At 44.0% G+C, this 26,516-nt stretch overlaps 1 protein-coding gene across 5 annotated transcripts in view; it reads right to left on the bottom strand.

Moving 5' to 3' along the window:
- Positions 1-26,516, bottom strand: part of LOC119176929 ((Lyso)-N-acylphosphatidylethanolamine lipase) — a 430,246-nt gene that overhangs the window by 300,715 nt on the left and 103,015 nt on the right. For 3 of the 5 annotated variants that reach the window (XM_075877931.1, XM_037428270.2, XM_037428268.2), the window contains exon 7: positions 21,745-26,126. The exons of the other annotated variants lie outside the window; for them this stretch is intronic. In XM_075877931.1, the coding sequence (XP_075734046.1) occupies positions 26,013-26,126 (114 nt within the window). In that variant the 3' untranslated portion in view covers positions 21,745-26,012. Of the gene's footprint in view, positions 1-21,744; positions 26,127-26,516 lie in introns of those variants that run through there. 5 annotated transcript variants of the gene reach the window in all.

The raw sequence follows: 26,516 nt of genomic DNA, 5'->3' as shown, positions 1-26,516 counted from the left end.
TATAGATTCGATAATCGAAACGGCCAGGAGAGCTAAAAGCCGTAGGGGGCTGATAGATAGATAGATAGATAGATAGATAGATAGATAGATAGATAGATAGATAGATAGATAGATAGATAGATAGATAGATAGATAGATAGATAGACAGACAGACAGACAGACAGACAGACAGACAGACAGACAGACAGACAGACAGACAGACAGACAGACAGACAGACAGATAGATAGATAGATAGATAGATAGATAGATAGATAGATAGATAGATAGATAGATAGATAGATAGATAGATAGATAGATAGATAGATAGATAGATAGATAGATAGATAGATATGATCAAAGTCACCAAAGTTCACCAGAAATCCTCCCCATTTAATAAGCACGCTCGTCCTGACAAGATTCTTGGTAAGCTCCAAAATGTGCAAAAGCAAATGCAGGTTCTGACTTCACCTTCAAAATCATGCAGCAGTAGTCGCCACGTCATAGATTCTGACGGTCTTTAATGGGGCCTACGTAGAACCTAGTCGGTAAAAATGAACTAAATTGACTTCGGAGTGGTCTATAGACTTAGCATGCCATGTTTCAGGATACTTTGAAGAGCCAGTGCCCTCAAAATACGACGAATTTAATTTGAAGTCCCTGACGCCACGCGCGGAGATTTGAGCGCCCAATTCTGGAATGAGACTTGGACCTTGACTTAATCTTCCATGAATGAACTTATGGAGGTGAAATGAATGGCACTCGAGTTTTCAAAGAACACTTTGTCAGGCTAAACCAAGTCGATCAGTGTTTCACTTCAGTTTCCCTTCACGAACTAAGCAAAGACCAATCCCGGCCTGGTCCACAGGCTGTAGCTTCAACCGGGCCCATCGTGAAACCTCCTCTACCAGGCCCGCCCGGGTTTTCGGGCAGGCCCGAGCCCGCGCAGTGCTCTGCTCGGGAGTGCCAGTTGTCACGTGAAAATAGAGGGAGGAAGCTAGCTTTGAGCTGGGTGGAGCTTGCACGCCGCCACGTCGCTACAAGCGCTTACCACTGTTTACAAACATGAGACAGGCATGGTATACCGGACTTAACCGGTATATCGGCGTGCCATGATAGCGGGATCGAAGTGCGCGTGCACAGATACGTACGTTACCCGTACCGCTTACCATACTATTTCCAGATTTAACGTTACCATGTTAGCGTAGGTGTACGTAGTGTACGTAAAAAATTGCGGCGCTCTCGGACGCCCGCTTCGAAGTGATTTTGGCGTAGTTGTTGAAAAAAATTTTTTCCGCAGCAAACGACTCTTTCGAGTGGCTTCGCTTGTCTTCAGTTAGGTTCGACGACAGAGTATTACGAATAGGTTGGCGTAGTTTTTGAGATAGCTTCCCATTTCGAATGTGTCTAGGCTTACCTACAAGAACGATGTTAAAAAAATTGGCAACATGAATGTTCTCGCGTTTGGTGCGTAATTCATATTTATTTACATTGATTATTACTAAAATACACTTGTAACAATGCTTTGCGTGGTGAAAAAGGCAAACATTCTCGTTTTCTTTTCCTTTCCACTGCACTTATTTCTCATTATTCTGATAGGTGGCGCCACCATCCCAGCTGGGGCACGTAAACCACGTAAACGCTATCCCGCTAAACTATAAGACGCTGGCCGCAACGAATGTTTGCTGCTCGGTAATGCCACTCCCTTAACCTCCGCTATCACACTAACGGTACACTGTAACTGTCTATAGACTGCAACACTTTTTTCGTATCCGTGCGTTAAAAGAAAATCTGTGCGGACCCCGAAGGCAGTGCAGCTGGGTATTCGCGCAATTGCCGAACACCTGGCTTTTAGTCGGGTGTCCTTCAGCACACCTTTTCCGTGAAAATAATTGTTTCACCACCACTTCGACCACTGTACGTGTATGAATAAGGGCCTTCAGGCCGCAGGGTATTAGCTGGTATATAATCGGATCCCTGAGCTACAAAGTCTCCGTGTACAGAAGATATGGCCTGATCCTAAAGACGGCGCATTCAACGGTATCTACTTGCACATTCACCAGCAGTTGTTAGCAGTGACCGTTAGGTTGGGCACAATCTCCGGTACACCCAAAGGTGATTGAGAAGTTCATGAGCACACACTTTACACGGGTTGGTTGTCATGAACCAACCTTGCGATGATCGTTGGAGGCCAAGAAATGCTTTCCTCGTGTATGCCAGGATCCAAGTCACTCAACTGCTGAACAATGGTGGCGTATGTATTTCGGTCAATATTCTGTCTCTGAGGTTGTAACTAAACCACTCAGTGTACATCAAAGTAATAACAAAACTATCCTTAGTACCATTATTAAACAAAAATAATCTGACGGATTCTCGTTTAGCAGCCTGTTAAGAACTATAGTTTTACTGCTCATCCAACTTCACCGACCCAAATGGCTTCCTGTTTGTTTGTTTTTTATTTTATTTTTAGTGGATCCGACACCAATTTACTGAGGGAGCTATGACGGAGCCCGGTTTATCGTTCAGTTCATGGGGCACTCAAAAGTACATGGACCGACATTGTCCTGCTGTTTTCTTAACTTGGTTCTTGTTTTTTCGAGCATTACACAAACTACACGATGACTAATCGTATACGTGCACATGAGTCGTGTGTGTCGGTTCAAATTGAACCAACTATGAAGAAACCTGTGGTAGGGAGTACAAATTAATTTTAGCGCACGAGCTAACTCACTATGCACTGAAGTATTGTTCTTATGAAAATATTTTCGAACTAAACATCGGACGCCTTCGAAGCTGCAACAGCATGTATGTTCATTATAGTTGAACGTCATAACAACCAAGCTGCATTTTTGTGAGCAAGCGCATGAACAGAAGGCAGGCCCTCTGCATGGAGTGCTCGGACAACGCATGCACAGTGTGTCTTATGGTACGTCCAAACTGAACAAACTTAGTTAAGTTGTCGTTCTTGTCGCACTAACCCCTATACCGCAAGTAGTACCGAAAAAATCTGCAACAAATAATCTACACAACTGGCACAAAAGTTCCCCAAGAAGTTATGTCGATTGCCCTTATAATTGTCTTGGCATTTTTTATTCCCCTTCCGTGTGCGAACAAGATAGACAAAATACAGTGAAATCAACAGGTGCACATGGAGGTGCATACTTATTTTCCATTGAAAACTTTCACTTTCATTCTTCATTGCACCATGAGAAATGATCCGGACGCTTAAGACTGCGTCAGGACGAAATGACAAACACAAACACTCGTGCACAGAGCAGTTTATGAAAAACCCAAGCACTGCGGAAAAAAACTTCTCTAGACAAGATATACCATTTATAGACGTCAATCACAAATTACGAATTCCACTCTGGGCTTCTGTGTACCAAAATTACGAAGTAATTATGAGACACCCAGTGGCGGAGTATTCTCGACTCATTTTAAATCACATGGGCTTTTCTAACGCACGTTTGGGCTTAAATACATGGGCGTTCCGTTCTCGACTCATTTTAAATCACATGGGCTTTTCTAACGCACGTTTGGGCTTAAATACATGGGCGTTCCGTACATGGGCGTTTTTGCATTTCAGACCCGTCGAAATGCGGCCTCAGAGTCCAAAATTGAACCTGCATCCTTGAGGTTAGGAGTGCAACACCTTTGTCGCTAAGCCACAACGGCGGGCCACCCATTGGCATTCAACATGTCGACTAGCGGTGACTGGTGCCAGACTTCGAAGTATTTACAGTTGTAAACTACTTACAGGAACTCAAAAAGTACTTAAGTTTGTTCTGTGACACTATTAACAATAGAAACTTCTAGCACGTTGCGAAAATACGGTAAGACAGTAGCATAGCGCTCGTCCTTTCCAGTAACTGTAGCTTCCTCACTAACAATGCGTAGGCAGACAGGCAACAACGCGGTGAGACAACCCCACGGCACAGTCCTTATACAAACAGTAATAAAGTGTGTTGTGGTGGTTGGGTGAATTCCCTCGCAAAAGGTCAACGACCAGGAACGGAGGAGTGGTACCATCGTACCGTACCATCGCACCGGTACCATCGTACCGGTGCCGTATTTCTGTAACTTGCTAGAACTCCAGTAATAGACAGTTATAGTTTACCTGGCTTAGCGGAATAGCAGGCTTGAAATGCGCATGCGCAGCGCGCTAAAAGACACAGCGTGTACCACACGCACGCTCTTTTTCACATTTACTGTTACCATGTTTGCGAGGTCTGCGTATAGTGTTCATAAAACATGGCGGTGGTTTTGGAAGCCCGCTTCGAACTGAAGTTAGCGTTGGTGGCGACAGATCCACTTTTTTTAGTAGCTAGCGACAGGACTTCGCTTGCCTCCAGGTAGATTGGGTGATCGAGTAATAGGAAAAACTTAGCGAAGTTTTTGAGATCGCTTCCCATCTCGAGAGTCCCTGGCGTAACTGGAATACCAAAGTAAACAAATGTGCAACATAACATATGCGTTCTTGGTTCGTGGTTCATAGTTACTTACCTAATACTAAATGTAAGGAATATTGCCGCGCGCAGAGATACAGGAGAGCAGAGGCAGAGAGTTTTTATATTCGCGGCCAGAGAGTAATGTCTGTTAGATCTCAATAATATTGTGTCAAAACAAGGAAAAACGAGCCCTTAGGTATACACTCTATACACTCATTTATCTTATATATATATATATATATATATATATATATATAGATATAACAGACAGTAATGCCAAGGAATTACATTCCTTGGCATTACTGTCTGTTATATCTCATTAATATTGTGTTAAAACACGGAAAAACGAGCCCTTAGGTATACACTTCTTTCCCTTATATATATATATATATATATATATATATATATATATATATATATGCGTGTGTGAGTGTGTGTGTATGTGTGTGTGTGTGTGTGTGTGTGTGTGTGTGTGTGTGTGTGTGTGTGTGTGTGTGTGTGTGTGTGTGTGTGTGTGTGTGTGTGTGTGTGTGTGTGTGTGTGTGTGTGTGTGTGTGTGTGTGTGTGTGTGTGTGTGTGTGTGTGTGTGTGTGTGTGTGTGTGTGTGTGTGTGTGTGTGTGTGTGTATTATACATATATACCCAATAAAGTGGCGGGGAGGGGGGTAGCCGCCGTGGTAGCTCAGTTAGTAGAGCACCGAAGCCGTTATTCGAAGGTCGCCTGTTCGGTTCCGGCCCTCGGCAAGTAATCTTTTCACCCACACTTTTTTCTTTTTTTCTTCACATTTACACAACAATTCGGTATAACTTCCGCTATACTTTCCTTGGTATGATTGTCTGTTAGATGTCATTATTATTGTGTCACGAAAAAACAAGCGCTTGTGTATACTTCTTTCCTTAATATATATACATACATATATATATATATATATATATATATATATATATATATATATATATATATATATATATATATATATATATATATATATATATATATATATATATATATATATATATATATATATAGTCAAGTAGATCCTCCATGAGTGGTCACAACGTGGTTTATTTCGAAGTTTCGGCCTAGAGTCTGGCCTTCATCACGATTAAAGGTACAGTTTGTTGGTGCTCAGCTTTATACAATCTCAAATCGGAGGGAAAGAGCAAGAAAGACAGAAAAAAGAACAAAAGAAGATAATGAAAAGAAAAGAAAAAAGAAAAAAAGAAAAAAGAGAAAAAGACTATAAGGTGGACTCCCCCCCAGGCACCACCCTTCCACTCTTCCTTCCACATCCCCCTTCATCTCTCTCCCCTCTCTCCCCTTCACCTTTCTGATGTCAGCGGTCTGCGTAAGCTTCCTTTCACTAACGCATTCTTCCCGACCAGACAGCGCTTCCTGGCTTTTACGGTTCAGTGTGGGGCAAAAAAGAGCTTTTTTAGGAAGTTTAAGCTTTTAACTACTCGGTACCCCGTCAACATTTCGTCGTAGAAAGAGGGGTGCCGCGTATTGCGGCAGAGGCTGGTAAGCGGGTGCAATGCGAATTCCTTGCCCGCTTCTGGATTACGCGTGCAGTAGGCGCCTCCCGGCTGTGCACAGGGTTGCTGTTGGGCATGTCATGCATGGCACAATTGATTGCGTAGTAAAATAAAACAGAAAACAGACGACGGCTGTACCTAGGAGGAGTAGTTACACTTGGAATTGTTTTGAGTTGTCCAGTGTCCTTCGCAGCTGCAGTGCCGTGAACTCAGTTACTATTTTCATTATTGCTGTTATTGATTTCTAATGCTTTAATTGCTGCAAGTGTACCAGGATTCTCATTTATTCCTCTATCGAGAATGTTAATTCGGTGGATAAGGTATGACTCTCGTTGTTCACGTTCTCGGTTTGATTATATCCCGTCTCTAAGAGCGTTACTGATAGTTTGTCGAATACATGGTCAGGAAGATTAACATGTTTTGATAGGGGTAGATTTGGGGCTGATTTAGCATGGGCTCTGTTATTATTGAAGCGAATCCTAAATGGTGTTTCTGTTTGTCCGATGTACTGCATACTACACACGTTGCATTCGAGTAGGTATATCACATTAGCGGAATCGCATGTTAGCTTTCCTCGTATGTTAATCTAAAACTTTGATTGTGTGCTGGTTGCTTTGTATGTTTCTCGCACTGCCTTACATACAAGACATCGTGACTTCAAACAAGGTTGACATGAATTATTGGGGGGTGAGGTATTGATTTGAGAGTGTACAAGTGTGTCTTTGAGGTTGCGTGGTGATCGGTAATAAACGACGCCTGGAGTCGAAGGGAATGCGCGTTTCAGAAGTTCACTTTGTTCCAGAATGTTGTAATGTCGTTTAAGGATTTTGTTTACATTGGGGAAGTTTGTGCTGTATGTCAACAATAACGGCAATAATCAAAATAGTAACTGAGCTCACGGCACTGCAGCTGCGAAGGGCACTGGACAACTCAAAACAATTCCAAGTGTAACTACTCTTCCTAAGTACAGCTGTCATCTGTTTTCTGTTTTATTTTGCTACCCAATCAATTGTGCCGTGAACGACATGCCCAACAGCAACCCTGTGCACAGCCGGAAGGCCCCTAATGCACGCGTAATCCAGAAGCGGGCAAGGAATTCGCATTGCACCCGCTTACCAGCCTCTGCCGCAATACGCGGCACCCCTCTTTCTACGACGAAATGTTGACGGGGTGCCGAGTAGTTAAAGGCTTCAACTTCCAAAAAAAGGTGTTTTTCGCCCCCAACTGAACCGCCAGAGCCAGGAGGCGCCGTCTGGTCGTGAAGAATGCGTTAGTGAAAGGAATCATGCACAGACCGCTGACATCAGAAAGGTGAAGGGGAGAGAGGGGAGAGAGATGAAGGAGGAAGTGGAAGGAAGAGTAGAAGGGGGGCGTCCGGAGGGGAGTCCACCTTATTTTTTTTTTCTCTTTTTTCTTTCTTTTTTCTTTTTTTCTTTTCCTTTTCTTCTTTTTTTCTTTTTTTCTGTCTTTTTAGCTCTTTCCCACTGATTTGAGATTGTATAAAGCTAAGCACTAACAAACTGTACCTTTAATCTGATGAAGGCAAGACTCTAGGCCGAAACGTCGAAATAAACCACGTTGTGACCACTCACGGAGGATCTACTTGACTATATGCAACGCTACGGCCACTCAACCACCATGCTTGCCTACACAAAACCGGCCACAGGCACACCTCCAGTCAAGCAGGTCTCACGGAAGTTCCCTAAACATGCCCCAACATTAGCCATCATCGGAAACTCGCAAACAAGATATTTGCACCGGCATTTCATCCCGCATGAGAAGGCGACACCTACGATCATTTCAATCCGCGGAGCCTCCACATTCGACATCGAAAAAGAGCTGGCTGGCATACCACGATCTGTGACCACGCTCGTTTTCTACGTCGGTACGAGCGAGCTGGCGTCGTACGGACTAGAGGAATCGCAACGCCTCCTTCGTCGCCTAGTGAACAACACGCTTCAGACTTGCCAGGAACTCGAGGCTCGTTGTTTCACGCGTGCTGCCCCGTTATCTCAACCTACACCTGGAACGATCGAACAAACAATTCGTGCACCGCTTCAACTGGGACGCTCGTCAATTCAACGAGACAGTCAAAGCCTACTGCCGAAGACCCAGCAAGGTGTCATACATCGACTACCAATTCGAGCAGTTGCCACCAAGACACTTTCTTGCTGCAGATGGGCTTCATCCGAGTTTTATGGGTGTCGCGTTGATTGCCGTAACCCTCAAGAGTGCACTCGGTGGCGGAGTCTTCGAAGCTACCACGGGGTGGTCGACTCAACCAGCAGCTCCCGTCAATATCCGTTCAACACAACACGACACCCACGACAAGAACTCTGCATATCAACATACTCCAGAAGCCCCACACCCACCCAACATCACAGACGAGTTCCCGACGATCGACGAAACTGACTCCCGCGAGCCACAAGCACCCCCTCACCATCATCAACAGCGCACCACTACTAGGGGGGAAGTCTGCTGAACAGCCAACACGCGTCCCTCCATTGCGGATGTCGAGACCAAAAGCACTACACGACAGCATCACTACACCACTCCTCAAAGGGAAGCCAGCCGATCTACGAAACCGTGTCCCTCTATTGCGAACCCCGGAACTGCCTACGAACACGTTCGCCGGGAGCCCAACGCCAAAATCCTCCCTACAATGACAAAGGCCTGCCGTACATAACTACAATCTGCGCCCTTCATCAGTGCATCCCTGACCCAAAAAAAGATTGACTTCCGAAATGTAAGTCCAGCTCATCGCTTCCCAGTTGCAGTGCCACCTTCCTTAAAGTACGAAAACTTGCTGACAAACGAATTAGGCATGAAATGCATAAATCAACATTGCAAGCGTACCTTCGTGCTAAAATACCCCCCAAGGGTATGACACTCTCCCTCACACCAGCCGCTACAAACCTAGACGAACATGACCAAATAACATGGAAAAATGTCCTACTTGAGGGATCTCTTAAATTAACAGAAATCGCTCTTAATCACAGTGATAAGCAGGTAAAGAAACTGGTCGCTATCACCAACACCATTCTCCGCCACAACACTTTATCGAACAAAAATCACCCGATTAACAGAATTTGAACTTAATAAATACCAAGCCATCATGACCACAAAAATTCATAAACTCAAAAGAGATTATGTGTCCAACCCCGCGTTCCCTGATATAGTTCCTTATCACTACAACACCACCACCCAGGAAACCACTAACGGTACAAACGAGCGCCCATATAGGAACACACCCTGTGACACTGTGGTTGTAAACCTATTAAACACGAGCTTGTCACCTGGCGAAGAAAAACTGCTATCTAAAGGATTTAGCTTCTGCGCGACCCCAAAATTTTTTGATGAATTCCACTTGCTCTGAGACCTCGACAACTTTGCTAGAAGCTTAAGGTTGCACGAATATTTTTTGGACAGGCCTTCTGACCACGAAACAATCCACAGTCGTAAAACAAATGATTAGACACCGAACAGTAATCGAGACAAGTGCCTGGACCTTTATATCACCGCAGTTCAGAAATATATAGTACACGAATACCACAGACAGAAAGGAAACCGAGAAAACATGACAAAATCTGAAAAAATGAATTTGAGAAATCTGGCATCTAGGACAGACATGACAATAAAACCCGCTGACAAAGGAAGAGCAATTGTAGTCCTTAATACAACCAACTACTTACAAGAAACATACCGCCAACTAGACGACTCAAGATCTTACGAACGCCTCCCAAGTGATCCGACAGACGAATACAAACGTATCGTATCAACAGAACTAAAAAAACTATTGGATGCAGAAAAGATAACCAACACTGACCACAAATTGATGCGAGCAGCATACCCTCGTCCAGGTTACTTCTACATCCTCCCAAAAATTCATAAACCCGATAACCCAGGTCAACTAATCATATCAGGCATCAGCACAATAACTGAACCCATATCAAGGTACGTGGACAAACTAATAAGCCACATTCCATGCACCCTCGCGTCGTACATAAAAGACACCACACATTTTCTTCGAGACATTTCAGGTCTGTGTGTGCCGAAAAACTCGTACTTGGTTACTCTTGATGTCTCTTCATTGTATACAAATATTCCTCACGATGACGGCATAGCTGCATTACAAAACATGTACACAAGCCATAGACAATCTAACACCCCAGATTTCTCTGCCATCGCAACTTTGACGTGAATGGTCCTCAAATTAAATTCATTCGAGTTTAACCAAGAGTAATTTCGACAAATCAGCGGGACCGCTATGCGCACCAAAATGGCACCCAATTATGCCAACATATTTATAGAAAAGCTAGAATCGGAATTTGTTGCACAAAGTTCCTTAAAACCACTGAGGAACAAAAGATACATAGACGACATCTTTCTTATTTAGACCCACAGCAAGGACGAACTTCTCAGCTTTATCAACACTAACAATGCTGTACATCCGAACATACACTTCACACTCACATACTCGCAAGCCACCGTAAATTTTCTTGATGTCACCATAACGATCGAAGAGGTCAAGCTCTCTACAACTCTATATCGCAAACTAACGGATCGACAACAATACCTCCATTACCAAAGCGATCACCTGCGCCACTGTAAAAACAGTATCCCATGCAGCCAGGCTCACGGGTTTAAGCGAATCTGCTCAAGAGACGATGATTTTGACTCGAGCTCACAGAAGCTGAAACTTATGCTCGAAATACAAAAATACCCCCCACATGTAATTGATGACGCCGTTCAAAAAGCGAGAAAACTGAAGCGTGATGACTTACTTATGAAGCGACCACCGCAAAAAGACCCACAACGAAGAAACCTCTGCTTGACTTACAGCACAAACTTCCCCAATGTAAACAAAATCCTTAAACGACATTACAACATTCTGAAACAAAGTGAACGTCTGAAAGTGCAGTCCCATCCTTTCCAGGCGTCGTTTACTGACGACCACGCAACCTCAAAGACACAATTGTCCACTCTCAAATCAATACCTCACCCCCCAATAATTCATGTCGACCTTGTTTAAAGTGACGATGTCTTGTATGTAAGGCGATGCGAGAAACACACAAAGCAACCAGCACACAATCCAAGTTTTCGATTAACATACGAGGAAACCTAACATGCGATTCCGCTAATGTGATATACCTACTCGAATGCAACGTGTGTAGTATGCAGTACATCAGACAAATCGAAACATCATTTAGGATTCACTTCAATAATCACAGAGCCCATGCGAAATCAGCCCCAAATCTACTCCTATCAAAACATGTTAATCTTCCCGACCATGCATTCGACAAACTATCAGTAACGCTTTTAGAGACGGGATTTAAGTCAAACCGAGAACGTGAACAACGAGAGTCATACCTTATCCACCGATTTAACACCCTCGATAGAGGAATAAATGAGAATCCTGGTACACTTGCAGCAATTAAGGCATTAGAAATCAATTACAGCACTAATGAAAATAGTAACTGAGTTCACGGCACTGCAGCTGCGAAGGGCACTGGGCAACTCAAAACAATTCCAAGTGTAGCTACTCTTCCTAAGTACAGCTGTCGTCTGTTTTCTGTTTTATTTTACTACGCAATCAATTGTGCCATGCATGACATGCCCAACAGCAACCCTGTGCACAGCCGGGAGGCCCCTACTGCACGCGTAATCCAGAAGCGGGCAAGGAATTCACATTGCACCCGCTTACCAGCCTGTGCCGCAATACGCGGCACCCCTCTTTCTACGACAAAATGTTGACGGGGCGCCGAGTAGTTGAAGGCTCAAACTTCCTAAAAAGCTCTTTTTTGTCCCTAGCTGAACCGCCAGAGCCAGGAGGCACCGTCTGGTCGGGAAGAATGCGTTAGTGAAAGGAAGCATACACAGACCGCTGACATCAGAAAAGTGAAGGGGAGAGAGGGGAGAGAGATGAAGGGGGAAGTGGAAGGAAGAGTGGAAGGGGGGCGCCCGGGGGGGAGTCTACCTTATATTCTTTTTCTCTTGTTTTTTCTTTCTTTTTTTCTTTTTTTCTTTTCTTTTCCTTTTCTTCTTTTGTTCTTTTTTCTGTCTTTTTTGCTCTTTCCCTCTGATTTGAGATTGTATAAAGCTCAGCACCAACAAACTCTACCTTTAATCCTGATGAAGGCCAGACTCTAGGCCAAAACGTCGAAATAAACCACGTTGTGACCGCTCACGCAGGATCTACTTGACTATATATATATATACGTCCACCCCGCTTATCTTGCACAACAAATGTTGGGCCAATGCCATGATTGCCGTCAACCTGTGAGTTCGTCTTCAATGCGACCGGCACCATGACCCGAATTTCAGAAGCCTCAAAGGAAAAAGGAAGAGGAGCGCGCACAAACCGTCCCCTTTGTTACAGCTGCCAGAAAGGATGTCCTGTGGCAAAGGATAAAAACCTAAGTAAAGCTCCTGAATAATATCTTCGGGCAGCGCCAGTGACCCCCCCCCCCCAAACCTAAAGTTGGGGGGGGGGGGAGGGCGGCAGAGCTCTGCAGCCCCCTGTACTCGCCGCATACGCAGGTGAGATTTTTTTTTTCAGTTCTCTTTCCACATTTTTAATGCATTCATCCTCCGCTAGGTGACACCATCATCTCAGCTTGGGCACGTCAACGTTATCCCGCTAAACAATAGGGAGTGTAATTAAGAGGAATGCCCACTACTGCTGCGACATCGACACGTTGGCGCAAGGCAAGAGCTAGGACTGCCTTGTCGCTGCTGCGATGCTGCTCGTATACCCGGCCAGCTCTTGCTGCTTCTGTCCCAATGCTGCTACCGCTTTTGACATTGCATATACATTAGAGGAGTTTTAGAATAGCCCACCGGGAGTCCTTTCGATGCGGTCGCTGCCACTGCGCATGCGTCGTAAGCAGAGCCGGTGTTCGCGTTCGCTGCCCGCCCACAAAAAAACGCGAAATAACGTGTGACGATCGCGGCCCGCGAGGTCCGCGAAGTGATGTGTGAAGCTTCCGTGCATTTGGGTTTGTGGTCGGGGCGAAAGTCTTTAGATTTTCCTATAGGGAGAGCAAACACTATTCCATAACTCATATGGCGCCCGCAACTAAAGCAACACCCGCAACACCTGCAAACGTTATTCTAAAGCTCCCTAATAGCGCGCTACCAGCAACGAACGTTTGCGGGATGGTAAGGCTTTCCCTTAACCCCCGCTATAACGCTAGCGCTAAACTATTCGCCGTGAGATCTAGCGGAGTCACCGCCGAGTGGGAACTGGTTGAAGCGCGCAAGTGTGGATTGCCCCGTGCGTCGTCTGCTAGCCACGTCATGTTTTTATGTGCTCGTACGTCATGCACGTTCTTAAAGCGTGGCTTGTACGGTCGTATGTGAGCGTGAGTGTAACTTGTTGCACGTATGCCTGAAACGATGTACAAAAACATTTGGTTTTGCTCAGCTGCTAATGCATCATAATAAGCCTCGGCGAGATCAACTTTCCAGAGTACTGCTTAGTGTCCTCGTACCCTCCATTCACCAGAATTACTTTAGAGTGAGTGCCGCTTTCTGTTTAAAGCACATCATAAAATGCTCTTGGCATCCTCCCAATTATGAGGAATATTAAATAGTGTGTAATTGGAGCGTTTTAGCGATTTGGTTGTAAACGAAAACAAGGCTCGATGTCATGCAATTGCACGCTTTTAGTAGGTGTACAACTGCGGCACTATAGTAAATCGATTATTCGAGAAGCCTTATTTGTGTTTATCTGGCCGTGATACCATTACATGGAAATATTATTATCGCATAAACCTGGGACACCACTCCGGTACTTAAACTGTACTTAAAACTGTTACCGCGCGGAATCGTGTACATGAATTTATGGAACTCTTTAAAATTCATTTAGATGGCATGCATTACATGTAATATATAATTTCACTGAAAATGTTATCTGACTTACATTCTCTTTAGCGCTTGTGTGGCATTGTTAGTGACCGACGGTAGGCAGCGACCATATTTGTCAGAAAACAAAAGGCTTCTGCCATCAACCAGAAATTAATTGTGGCACTGTCAAGCACTTATTCTATCAATGAAAGCTTTCTGCTTAACTCTTATCGAAAGTTTTTATACAGGTGCACGTAGGTCGGCAAACTCACTCATGAGTCGACTAACTCGGACTCACCCGCATCACAAAAGCTTATATGACCGTGAAGTGCGCGGCCGCGTGGACAGTGCACAGACTCAAATTGAGCCATCAATTCGAATGAATCCGCGTGAATCATATTTTCGTTAGTCAGAGTCCGAGTGAGTACGGTTCAAGAAAATTTTCGTCAGTGTGAGTTCAAGGAAGTTCGGCTCAGGAAAAATTTGGCGAGTATGAGTGAGTCCAAAGCGCAAAATATATTTCTTGAGTCAGTCTGCGTGAGTTAGACTTTCTTTTGCGAACCTGAAGTCCTATCAAGTCATCTTCAGTATTACGTCCTTACCTGGATTCATGTTTATACCCACGTCTACTCGCATGTATTTCAAAGTAGTGTCTTTCATACACCGTCAATTAGAGGCGTGAACAGGTAGATAGCAAAACGGCATGTGGTCTGCTATGGTATTTCCGGTTCGAGGCCTATCCATTCGCTGCTTCAAGATGCCTGCTGCACAGTGTAATTGGGGAGAAAACACGTGCAATTTTGTGACGCTTTTTCTGCGCTTTTTCAATTATTGTGCTCTTTCTATTTTTGTGAATGAATAGATGATATTTCGTGCATTTTAGAAAACGAAGCGAGACGTGGACTTGGGAAAGAAGGAGAAACGTAGAGAGGTGGGTTTCGAGCACAGCATGCGGTTATGCTTTGAGACACGCAGTAATATTTTGCGGAATCACCTCAATTTAGTATTTTCGAGTGCATACACATACCGATATCCCTTTGAAATCACTCACACATATGTGCACATGCTCTGAAATGTCAATATACGTGTGATGTCCACATATGCACGCGTAATTTTTGCGATCAAGTATGCTGATATAGTGTATTTCTATTGCATAATCTGCATCGCTAACTGCCTGTCAAATTTATGGAAACAGGTGAGCACGTAAAAGGCCCACAGCACAAAATGGCCACTCAAATAATGGTACCATGTGACGTAAACGATCGAAGTCACTTTTGAAGCAACAAGTAGCATGGCGTCTCTCTTATGTCAGGCTTGCAAGCGTGAAGTGCCGATAGGTTGTGTTATACTCTGACTCATAGTCATAAAGGCTGTGTTGCAGAACTGTACCCTGATGCGGAAAATTTGCATGCATTCAAAAACAATGTTTGAGTTTGTGAGAGACGACACCTTATGTAAAAAGATATTGAGCGCCGTACAAAAAGCCAGAGAACTACGAGCGCATTTCTTTTATAGGGTTCGAAGCTCAATATGCTGCGACCATTCGCTATATCGAGCCAGGAATTGTATCTTCGCAACCCAGAAGTAAATAAACCAATTTATGGGTATGTGAGCAACATGAAAACAGGTTAACGGATATTACATGATCCTATGATGGGCAAAAAATTTTTGCATATGGCAAAATATGCGCGATAATAACCGTTGCTGCAAAACAACAAGCATGTGCCTGGAGTTCCAAGCCGCGTCAATAATGTAATGACCGCTCGCACTATTTTAACTATCTCGTAGTGATTTAATTTGTTATTAAACTATGCTCCATTGCACTCCAAAGTATCATGCAGCGATTTCTAAGAAAATGGCACCACTAATGCAAGCTGGAACATGCAAAAAGCACCGGCACTGGCAAAAATGCCCGTGTGGTATCACAGCGTTTCGAAAAGGAAGTCGGTGCAGGACGCGCGCCGTAGCCCACAATTTATTGCGTGAGCCACAATTTTGCTATCCACCTATTACGTAAAAGTGTGCCTTGACCTCCACTAACCACGTCTTCCGGGGAATTTTTTAATTATTATTTATTATGCTGCAATCGCTTCCAAGAAAAATGACCTTGCAGGTTTGGAAGCACTCAGAACTCAATTTGGAAGATACTATATCAAACGGCACCAAAAAGAGCACCAATAATGTGAGATATAGGTACCAAAGAGCACTGATTCCATGGTCAAAGAAGCTAAGTCTAGGTTGACGGATTCATGAGTCGACTCACTCGGACTAACTCAGACTCAGATCACGCCGTGAGTCTGAATGAGTCCGGGTGAGTAATGTTTTGGCGAGATTGGGTCCCAGTCACTCCGGCTGAAGAAAAATTTTCTGAGTGTGAGTCCAAGTAAGTTCGTGTCAGTAAAGTTTTTCTGAGTCTGAGTTTGAGAAAGCCGAAATTTCAAAATGTGTTTAGTGAGTGAGTCCGAGTGAGCTCCACAAGATTTGCCGAACTATGCTGGCGCAAGAACATGTGCGTGTACGTGGTAAACGCAGTGTAGCGCAAAGCGCTGTTGTTCACTCAGATTTCCTGACTACACTTGTAGACTGTGCCTCATTTCATGGAGAACAGAATGAGAAAAGAATGCATATGCGTATAAGGCGCGAACGGTGGTACTGAACCAAGAGCACAGATATGCGGGCTTTCTACGATCTTTCTTTATCTTTTGTCGTATGCACATGAGAAAGAAGTAAATAAGTAGTTCAATCGCGCTACAGCAGTGCGCAGCAGCCGGAACACAAAATAACCACGTGCAAACAACACAGCAAATGCGTCATTTAGAGCGAAAGCGTGAAGACAGTCACGCCAGGCGAAACGCAAAATAAAGTATTGGAACCGCAATGAGAACAAACATCATAAAGATGACAGAGCGGCTCGCGGACTCATCACTTGTGGGCACCCGAGAAGACGAACCGAGAGCAGCGTAGAAAAGGTTCCTGTCTTTTTATTTCTACAATGACGTGGTTGACAGGGAACACCATCCATAGGTTTCAATACTGTGCTCAGGATTCTTTCAGCCGATATGACCAAGGGATGCGGTTCACACTTGCTTGGTCATAGATACTTTCACTGGGGCCACCTCATGCTCCGCGAACGTCATTCCAGGCCCCTTGGTCGCCTTTTTAGTTGGCTCCATAGACTTGATGCGTGCCGAAGAGCTTCTCTCCAAGCAGTTATACAATTACCATGGCAACTTCCCGCTTATGACTTACCAGAAGCCTTAGCATAGCCGGATAAGTGGGAATTATGGTCGTTTTGTGCTTTCCAGGGTGCAGCAATCCTGCCGGTGAAGAGAACCAAGGGGCAAAGCTCTCGCCACATCTGACCTGACTACTAAAAATTGCATTAAACTGCCTTCAAGGTGCAAAGGTCCGACTACGAATGCCTCAGGTCACGGCCTGGTAGCTCAGCATGGGCATCGCCTCGAGGCTTCAGTTAGACAGACTGTGCTGGCAATAACACTGGGCGCGGCATGTGTTCACACCTGCGATTGTCGACCTCTCAGTTAATATTCGACAGGACACCAAGATTACCAGAGCCCGAGACCGCTTGTCATCTAAAGAAGTCAGTGACGGGGCTTTCAAATACAATATCAATTCAGTACATGAAGGAGTCGATTCCTTTCATACTTTACAAGTTACCAATACAGGGCTCGGACAAGTCTAGGGACGCCTTAATGCCATGCCGTCTGAGCCATCAGAGCCACATCCACAAATTGGAGTGAATTCATTAGCCAAATATAAAGATGGTCACCATGTACCAAGCGAGATCAGGAATATAATACGACTAGCACGAATAGTGACCAGGTTAGACCTGCCAGAACAGCTTAAGCCTTCTGCTGATAGAGTAGTTGCTGACCTCAGCTCCCATGCTGGGTAAGGACAGCTTTGCAGCACGCGACACTTCGATAGTCATTAACATTAATATGCGGCCCAAATAATGGCACAGCTACCGAGTTCATCATCATCATCATCATCATCATCATCATCATCATCATCATCATCATCATCATAATCCTGACTACGTTTACTGCAGGACAAAGGCCTCTCCAATGTTCCGCCAGTTAACCCAGTCCTGTGCTTGCTGCTGCCAATTTATACCCGCAAGCTTCTTAATCTCGTCTGCCCACCTAACATTCTGTCTCCCCCTAACTCGCTTGCCTTCTCTGGGAATCCAGTTAGTTACCCTTAATGACCAGTGGTTATCCTGTCTACGCGCTACATGCCCGGTACATGTCCATTTTGATTTCAACTATGATATCCTTAAACCCCGTTTGTTCCCTAATCTACTCTGCTCTCTTCTTGTCTCTTAAGGTGACACCTACCATTTTTCTTTCCATTACTTGCTGCGTCGTCCTCAATTTAAGCTGTGAACCCTCTTTGTAAGGCTCCAAGGCTCCACGTTTCTGCTCCGTAGCTGAGTACCGGCAAGATACAGCTGTTATATACCTTTCTCTTAAGGCATAGTGACAATCTACCTCTCATAATTTGAGAGTGCTTGCCAAATGTGCTTTACCCCATTCTTATTCTACTAGTTACTTTAATCTCGTAGTTCGGCTCTGCGGTTATTACCTTTCCTAAGTAGACATAGTCTTTTACAACTTGAAGTGCTCTATTACCTACCTCGAAGCGCTGCTCTCTTCCCAGGTTGTTGTACATTACTTTTGTTTTCTACAGATTAATTTTATGACCCACCTTTCTGCTCTCTTTGTCTAACTCCGCAATCATGAGTTGCAATTCGCCCTCTGAGTTACTCAGCAATGCAATGTCATCGGCGAAGCGCAGGCTACTAAGCTACTCTTCATTAACACTTACCCCTAACTGTTTCCATTCTAGGCTTCTGAAAACCTCCTGTAAGCACGCAGTAAATAGCATTGGGGAGATTGTGTCCCCCTGCCTTACACCTTTCTTGATTGGTATTCTGTTGCTTTCGTTATAAAGCACTATGGTAGCAGTTGATCCCCTGTAGATTTATTCCAGGATGTTTATATATACTTCATCGACACCCTGATTCCGCAGTGTCTGCATGACGGCAGATATTTCTACTGAATCAAACGCCTTCTCGTTATCTATGAAGGCTATGTATAGGGGTTGGTTATACTCTGAGCATTTCTCTATTAACTGATTGATAGTATGAATGTGGTCAATTGTTGAGTAGCCTGTTCGAAATCCTGCTTGTTCCTTTGGTTGATTGAATTCTAATGTTTTCTTTACTCTGTTAGTAATGACCTTTGTAAATAGCTTGTATACTACAGAGAGCAAGCTGATCGGCCTCTAATTCTTCAAGTCCTTGTCATCTCCTTTCTTATGTAATAAGATGATGTTAGTATTTTTCCAAGACTCTGGTACTCTTCCCGTCACAAGGCACCTCGTAAACAGGGTGGCTAGTTTTTCTAACACAATCTGTCCTCTATCTTTCAGCAGATCTGATGTTACCTGATCCTCACCAGCAGATTTACCTCTTTGCATGCTCTCCAAAGATTTTCTAACTTCTATCATTACTGGCGGGGTGTCATCTGGGTTACTGCTAGTTCTTATAGTATTAAAGTCGTGGTTGTCCCGGCTACTGTAAAGATCTCTGTAAAACTCCTCCACTATTTTAACTATTTTATTCATATTTGTAGTTATTTTGTCTTCTTTGTCCCTTAGTGCATACATCCGATATTTGCTTATCCCAAGTTTCCCCTTCACTGCTTTGACGCTTCCTCGGTTGTTTAGAGCGTGTTCAATTCTCTCCATGTTATACCTTCTTACATCGCATACTTTAAGCCTATTAATCAACTTCGAAAGCTCTGCCAGATCTATTTTGTCTGTTGTACTTGAGACTTTCATGATTTGACGCTTCTTAATGAAATTCTTGACCAGCCACAGTGGTCTAGTGTTTAATGAAATTCTTCGTTTCCTGGGAAAGCTTGCTGGTGTTCTGTCTAACAACCCTGCCTCCAACTTCCACTGCACACTCCGTAATGATACTCGTCAGATTATCATTCATTGTATCTACGCTAAGGTTGGTTTCCTCACTAAGAGCCGAGTACCTGTTCTGAAGTGGTATTCAGAGTTCCTGCACTTTCCCTTTCAGTCCTAGCTCATTGATTGGCTTCTTGCGTATCAGTTTCGGTCGTTCCTTCTTCAAGTCTAGGCGAATTCGAGACCGTACCATTTGGTCACTGCATCGTACCTTGCCAAGCACTTCCACATCTTGCACGATGCCTGGGTGTGCACTCATTATAAAGTCTATTTCGTTTTTATTTTCGCCATTAGGGCTCCTCCATGTCCACTCGTTTTCGGTAGAAGGTATTCAAAATCCGTAAATAATTGCGTTCTGCGAATTTAACAAGTAGCTCTCCTCTGGCGTTCCTAGTACCGATACCATAGTCTCCTATGGTCTGGTCTCCAGCCTGCTTCTTCCCTACCTTTGCATTAAAGGCACCCATCAGTACAGTATGCTGTGTTTTTCCCTTACTCATTGCCGATTACACGTCTTCATAGTAGCTTTCAACTGAAGCGTCATCATGGCTGGATGTAGGCGACTAAACCTGTACTACCTTCATCTTGTATCTCTTATTCAGTTTAATTACGATACCTACCACCCTTTAATTATTGCTGTTGTATTCCTCTATGTTGCCAGCTATGTTTCTGTGAATTAGGAACCCCACTCCCAGTTATCTTCTGTCAGCCAAGCCCCGATAGCAAAACACGTGCCCATTCTGTAGCACCGTATATGCCTCATCTGTCTTCCTAATTTCACTGAGGCCAATTATATCCCATTTAACACCCTCTAGCTCTTCGAATAGTACAGCTATACTTCCCTCACTAGATAAGGTTCTACCGTTAAACGTTGCCAAGTTCAGGTTCTAATCGTGGCCTCTCCGGATCCAGAGAATCTTAGCACCCTCTGCTGCGTTGCAGATCTGACCGCCGCCGTGGTCGGTTGCTTCGCAGCTGCTGGGGACTGAGGGCCATGAGTTAATGGACGTATGCATGTGGGAGGTAGTGGCCATGATACTGCACCAGGGTGGCAAATCCTTCTCTGGTGAGGGAGTGCGTTACCGGCGGTGGTTGCCGGTGAGGCCACACCCCAGGCCACTTAATGCAGTTCCATTACCACGCGTTTTTTTTTTAGTCCGGTTGGGAATTGCGCGGCACCGGGATTTGAACCACGGACCTTTTGCATGCGAGGCGGATGCTCTAACCACTGCGCCATCGCCGAAACAATTTAATCTTCCCTGAACTTGATATTTTCATGGTTTCACTACATTGTGCTATAGCATAGAACAACGTATGCACAGATGATGTTCACACCCCGCTGTAAGACATCTCATTGAGAAAGTGCAGGGTGACCAGCCGGGCAGCTGACGTCGAATAACTGCCCACGCGTTCTTAGTTCCTTCTTCAGATGATCATGGAAGCAGAAGTTCCAGAGCTGATACAGCTGCCACCTGTGTTGGATGATGAAACCATACACAGCAATGACTCGGCTGAACGAGGCATTTCGGCTGGCTGCCAAGAGTCGAGCGCATCGGCGAGGTTTGATCCATCGGTGGCATAAGTGTGTAGAAGCACACGACTGTAGACACCAGATAACCTCTCTCCTGCCATATATACCGCTTCAGTCTGGCCAGCTGTGAATCATTGTCCAGAATGTCCAGGTTTGGCCGACTGTATACTATTATGCATGAGTGGTAGTTTTTTCTGTGTATCTTTGCATACGACTAAATTTCAAAAAAAGTGTTAGCAAGAGTATGCCTACAAAGAACGTGTTCATGAAGAAATTTCTTGTAACTTCGTTTCATAATATGGTGCTCAGAAACAAAAGTGGCCACTGCACACAATACCTAATATACGTATGCGCTTAAAGAAATGAGTAACTTTTTTCTGTATCTGCAGCACACAAGAATAGTTCTAATCAAAATGAACATGTAATATATTGCAGGTTCATATTTCATAATGTGGGATAAGACTGTACACTTGAATCACGCAGTGACAAACGGCAACACAGCATTGCTAACTTCAACCGAGGACACGGCAAATAAAAATCAGAAAACATGACAAAACAAGTTCCCCTCAGCCAACGCAATGTATAGAAATGTAAATTAGGCACAGCATTGTACACAGAAATCACGGAACGACAATATACAATAAAATAGTGGAAGCTTAAAAGCTTGTAATGACAACGTTGCATAAGAGAGATAAACAAGTTAAAAAAAAACTTGCTCTCAGCCAACGCAGTATGTATATATGAATGTAGTGTATAACATTGTGCACTAGCATTGACAATACAAAATTGACCACTTTGAAGGCATTCAACGACAAATAAAAATTCAAAAACAAACAAATAGGCCTCAGCCAACGTACAGTAGGGAGGGAGAAAAAACCGCAAACAGTGCTGCATCCACATTCTCTGCTGTTTCATATTTATTTTGAAGCAGTTGCAGCCTGGATGGCAATAAGGTCACTCACTAAAACTCAGCCAAGATGCAGTCAATACCCATTTTGCCTCTTTTATTGCCACCAAGGTGTAAGCGTTACCTAAAGGGACACTAAAGGCAACTATTAAGTCGACGCTGAAATTTGCAATGCCGGTCCAGAAACCTCGTAATGTAACTTTTGAGCCGAGGGCATATTTTAAAATAAAATCACGTTTTCAAGGTCCGAATCGGGTTAGGGCACTTCCAATTACCAGCCTCAAAAAGCGGACCGACCGGACCGACTCACGTCGCTGTTGCTATGCCCAACGTTGCCCGGCTTTATTGCGCTAGTAGCAGAAGACCGAAAGCAGCGGGAGCTACAGCAGCAACAACAGCAATTCCTCAATTTGCCGCCATTGACTTCGAGATTGCCGATGTTTTTTTTTTTCTTTTCAACTGCACCCCGCTAGACGGCACCACCTGTCTCGTGTAACCACACGAAAATTGAAATTTTAAACCACTCGCGTCATTCCCCATACTAACGTCAGGCGGTTCTTTTTTCTATGAATCAAACGGAAACGAACAAGCAGCATTTTATTGTGTCTCTTGATGCACGGAAGGTTCTTTACGTAGTGCAGTTAGATCAATTACTAGTGATTAAATGTAGGCGGTCCATCTGATGTCATCGGGATCATTTTGAAAATGTCGTACTGCGGCGCTTGTGCTCTTGTGCATTTACCTTAATTTCTCGGTAAGTAGGGCACTGTTGTTGATAATACTGTCGTTTTAGATGTCGTACATTGAGCTTTTCCTCTCACGTAAACTGTTATTCGACTTTAGTGTCCCTTTAAACAATGCACCGAACTGTTTACTACTACTACTACTACTACTACTACTACTACTACTACTAATAATAATAATAATAATAATAATAATAATAATAATAATAATAATAATAATACTAATAATATCTGTGGATTCAAGTCGCGAAACCAGAACTGCCATGTGCCCATTGTTTGCCTTATTGTATGCTCTGTGTGCCACGTTTTCAAAGCCCGAGCGGTGCGGACCCTGTCAAGATTGATCTATGGCTTTTTTGTCTGTAGTCATCCAGCTTCATTGATTGCGTTTGAAGCTGGAAATAAATTCTGATCGAATTTCTGATCGAATCCTGATTGAAAACTACGATATGATTATAAGAGACGCCGTAGAGGAGGGATCCGAAAATTTGTATCTAGTGTTCGTTATTGTGCACTGACACTCCACATGACACGGGTCCCTACCATTTGGCTTCGGTCGAAATGCGACCGCCGCGGCCGGGATTGAAATCGCGGCCATCGGGTCGCTGTTCGCGTTTTTTTTTTCATCCCACCTGCACATTTATATAATACAAGTGAACGTGCAAAGAAGATCAAAACATTAGAACAACAGTTAAAGGCCAAGTGCAACGAAATTTGATGCAGCAGAAAGAGCCTTGTGTAAGATCATGTAAATATATGAGCAGTTTTTTTTACATATGAAAGACGTGAGGATGTGTCATGAGATCATCGGGTAATCGGCTCTCGCATCCTCGCCTTCTTCATTGGGCAAAGATAAACTGGTTCCTGGAGCAGCAAGCTCAGTAAAAGTATCCGACCAATACAAGGTGGTGCAGGGGGTTCTCCCGAGATGCGCCAAAACATTTAAAGGATCAGTAAACAGCCTCAGACTTTTTTTCACACACCTCAAACAAGCACGCGCATCTTTCCTACGCGTGACCAACCTCCTTCCACATGCAGTAACGTCGATTCGGCGATAGGCGACGAGACGCAGCACGCAGCTCGTCGATTGGTCTAAACAAGGTCTCAAGAAAGAGTAACTAAACGTTACTGTTTAATAACTCTGTAGTTCGTTGCAGTGAAGAGTCTATGGTGCCAGGCAGACCACGGTTTGTGAAAACTGTAGAATAAATGCACCACTGAGAACGTGGGAAATGCAGAGGAACACGGATCTCAGACGCTTGGCTCATTGTCCGGGCACCTTGAAATAGAAAGAAAGCCACCTCGACGGCCGACAGCTCTTCCTAATTCGTCAGTTGGTCAGGCGTGTCCAAAGGGTTTTACGAGGGGCACTGACGGCCCTGGATAATTCGAAAAACGACCATCGTGTTGTCACCACTCCTGGCGCCTCCCTGGGGAGCGCTAAACCGGGACAAATCAGGGTAGGTTCAGCCGCAATGTCTTATGCGTCCAGGCAGAGCCAAGCCAGAGAGGCCGATGATAACAATACCTCAACCTCCGAGTACTTCGGGTAAGTCACCCTCCTTCGGGTCAGCGGATGAGCACCATAACCACTAGACCGCCATGACAGGTCTATAGCAGCTGCTCAGGTATGCGTCCGAGGAAGGACAGGAGAAAGAGAGACTACTACTACTCTTCTTTAGGCAGTTACTTGAGGGGCCTGGTGCAAGCTTGCTTTCCCCTAACCAGCTGACCCCTCTGTTCAACTTAACTATAAGGGGACACTAAAGTAAAACAATGAATTGACTCAGTTTGATATATTGTACTCTAAGAACTGTATTGTGCTTTTTCTCTTTCGCTAAGTGTTTTGTAACGGCAGGCATGGTGAATGTGGAATTGTGAAAGAGTAATTTACGTATGAGAAAAATTGTTTTCTGTTTGGTGTCTCTTCACAAGTTTTCTTAACGAGGTTCTCAATCGATTGTTGCTGTTTGAGGCCAGTACTTGTAGAGAACGCAGTGTCATCTGCAAACAGGGCATGTGCTAAATATTCTTCGTTTTCGCTACCAATTTGTTCATTTTCATAACGCTGGTCACACCGTGAACAGTAGTAGAGAGATTGCATCCCTTTTTTGAACCCCTTTCTCGATTGTAGTCTTCTCGGTCTTTTAGAAAAGCAGGGTATCTGTGGAGCCTTAGGAGGTGTTGAATAGGGTACTTACATATTTCCAGAACTCGTTGACGACGAATGCATATATCTGTAGAAAACTGATTACGTGTAACAAATCACGCCAAACGCAAATGTCGTTGCACTTGACCTCTAATGTCACAATATTCAGAAACGCAACAAGCGTGTTTGCGTAACCTCAGTTAAGTACCTAGACCATCATTGAGATTCTAAGTACGTTGAAAGTAAGTGTTCCGTTGATAGCGTTAGGTGGCCCCACCGAAAACAAAATTAAAACATATGTACAATGACAGATGATTGATGTATTTGCATATAACTTATCTCCTGTAAAAAAGTATTATAGAGAGATAATTATATAAACTAACAAAGTTAGGGCCTGTCCTGGACATTCAATTTGCCTGACCTTACAAAAAAAAAAAAACAGAAACGCGAACAAGGGTTTACGGGCATGAAAATCCGCTTTAGAGGAACATGCTCTTTTGCATTTTCACTTTCCTTTTCTTCATTGAAGAAAAGCAAAAGAAGGAGACACTTGCGTGGGTGACAATGTGACCAAGGCTTAGACAGAAGTAGACAAGGACAAATACATACAAAAATGCTGGAACTAAGGTGAGCAACAAACTAGCGCTACAAAATGTGATATGAAACTACTATATTTCACTTAGGGCTTCCCGACTCCTATGCGCTACTGTAGTAGGTTGAGGTACTATATTATATCCCCAACAAACAGAAACGAGACATGTCAGCAGTGACTTGCACTGAAGCGTGTTTTGTACACATGATGTTCTTTTTTTTCTCTGGGTGTCTGCGTGCACGTGCGATGGAGAGGTGAGCTCGTATGTGCGGGCTTCGTTTAGTACATAATCGGCAGTAGAATCCTGTCAACAAGGTCGCACACTTTGTTGACCACATCGCAAAATTCTTCGGGCTTCTCATAGTGCAGGTTGTGTCCACAATCTTCAAGCACCTATTTGCAAGAATGTAGACACAAAATTTTTAGTCTACAAAGCGCCAGCTCAAACTAAAATACCTCAAGATATACTTTGCGGTCACAAGTCGATTCATGTGGCAGCTCTGATATCCAACCCATAAGCTAGCGCACCTACAGATGGCTAGGAATCTTTAGATTTGGTTTTACCTGTGAATTTAAAAGAATTAAACGTGCTTTCATTGTCAAACGAAGATTAACAAAAAATAAAACCATCGTTAAATTTCATTCTGTGAGCAAGTGATCTGTGGAGAAAGAAATGTAGCGTTTGTAACAATAGTTTGATTATCCTGCTTTTCCTTTCCTGGCGAATTGAAAGCATGCGTTTGAATAAGACAGACCGTAATCTGCTTTGGTAAGCGAACGACA

This window comes from Rhipicephalus microplus, chromosome X (genome assembly GCF_043290135.1).
Source record: "Rhipicephalus microplus isolate Deutch F79 chromosome X, USDA_Rmic, whole genome shotgun sequence".
Lineage (NCBI taxonomy): Eukaryota > Metazoa > Arthropoda > Arachnida > Ixodida > Ixodidae > Rhipicephalus > Rhipicephalus microplus.
This window is presented reverse-complemented; position numbering and strand designations above follow the sequence as displayed.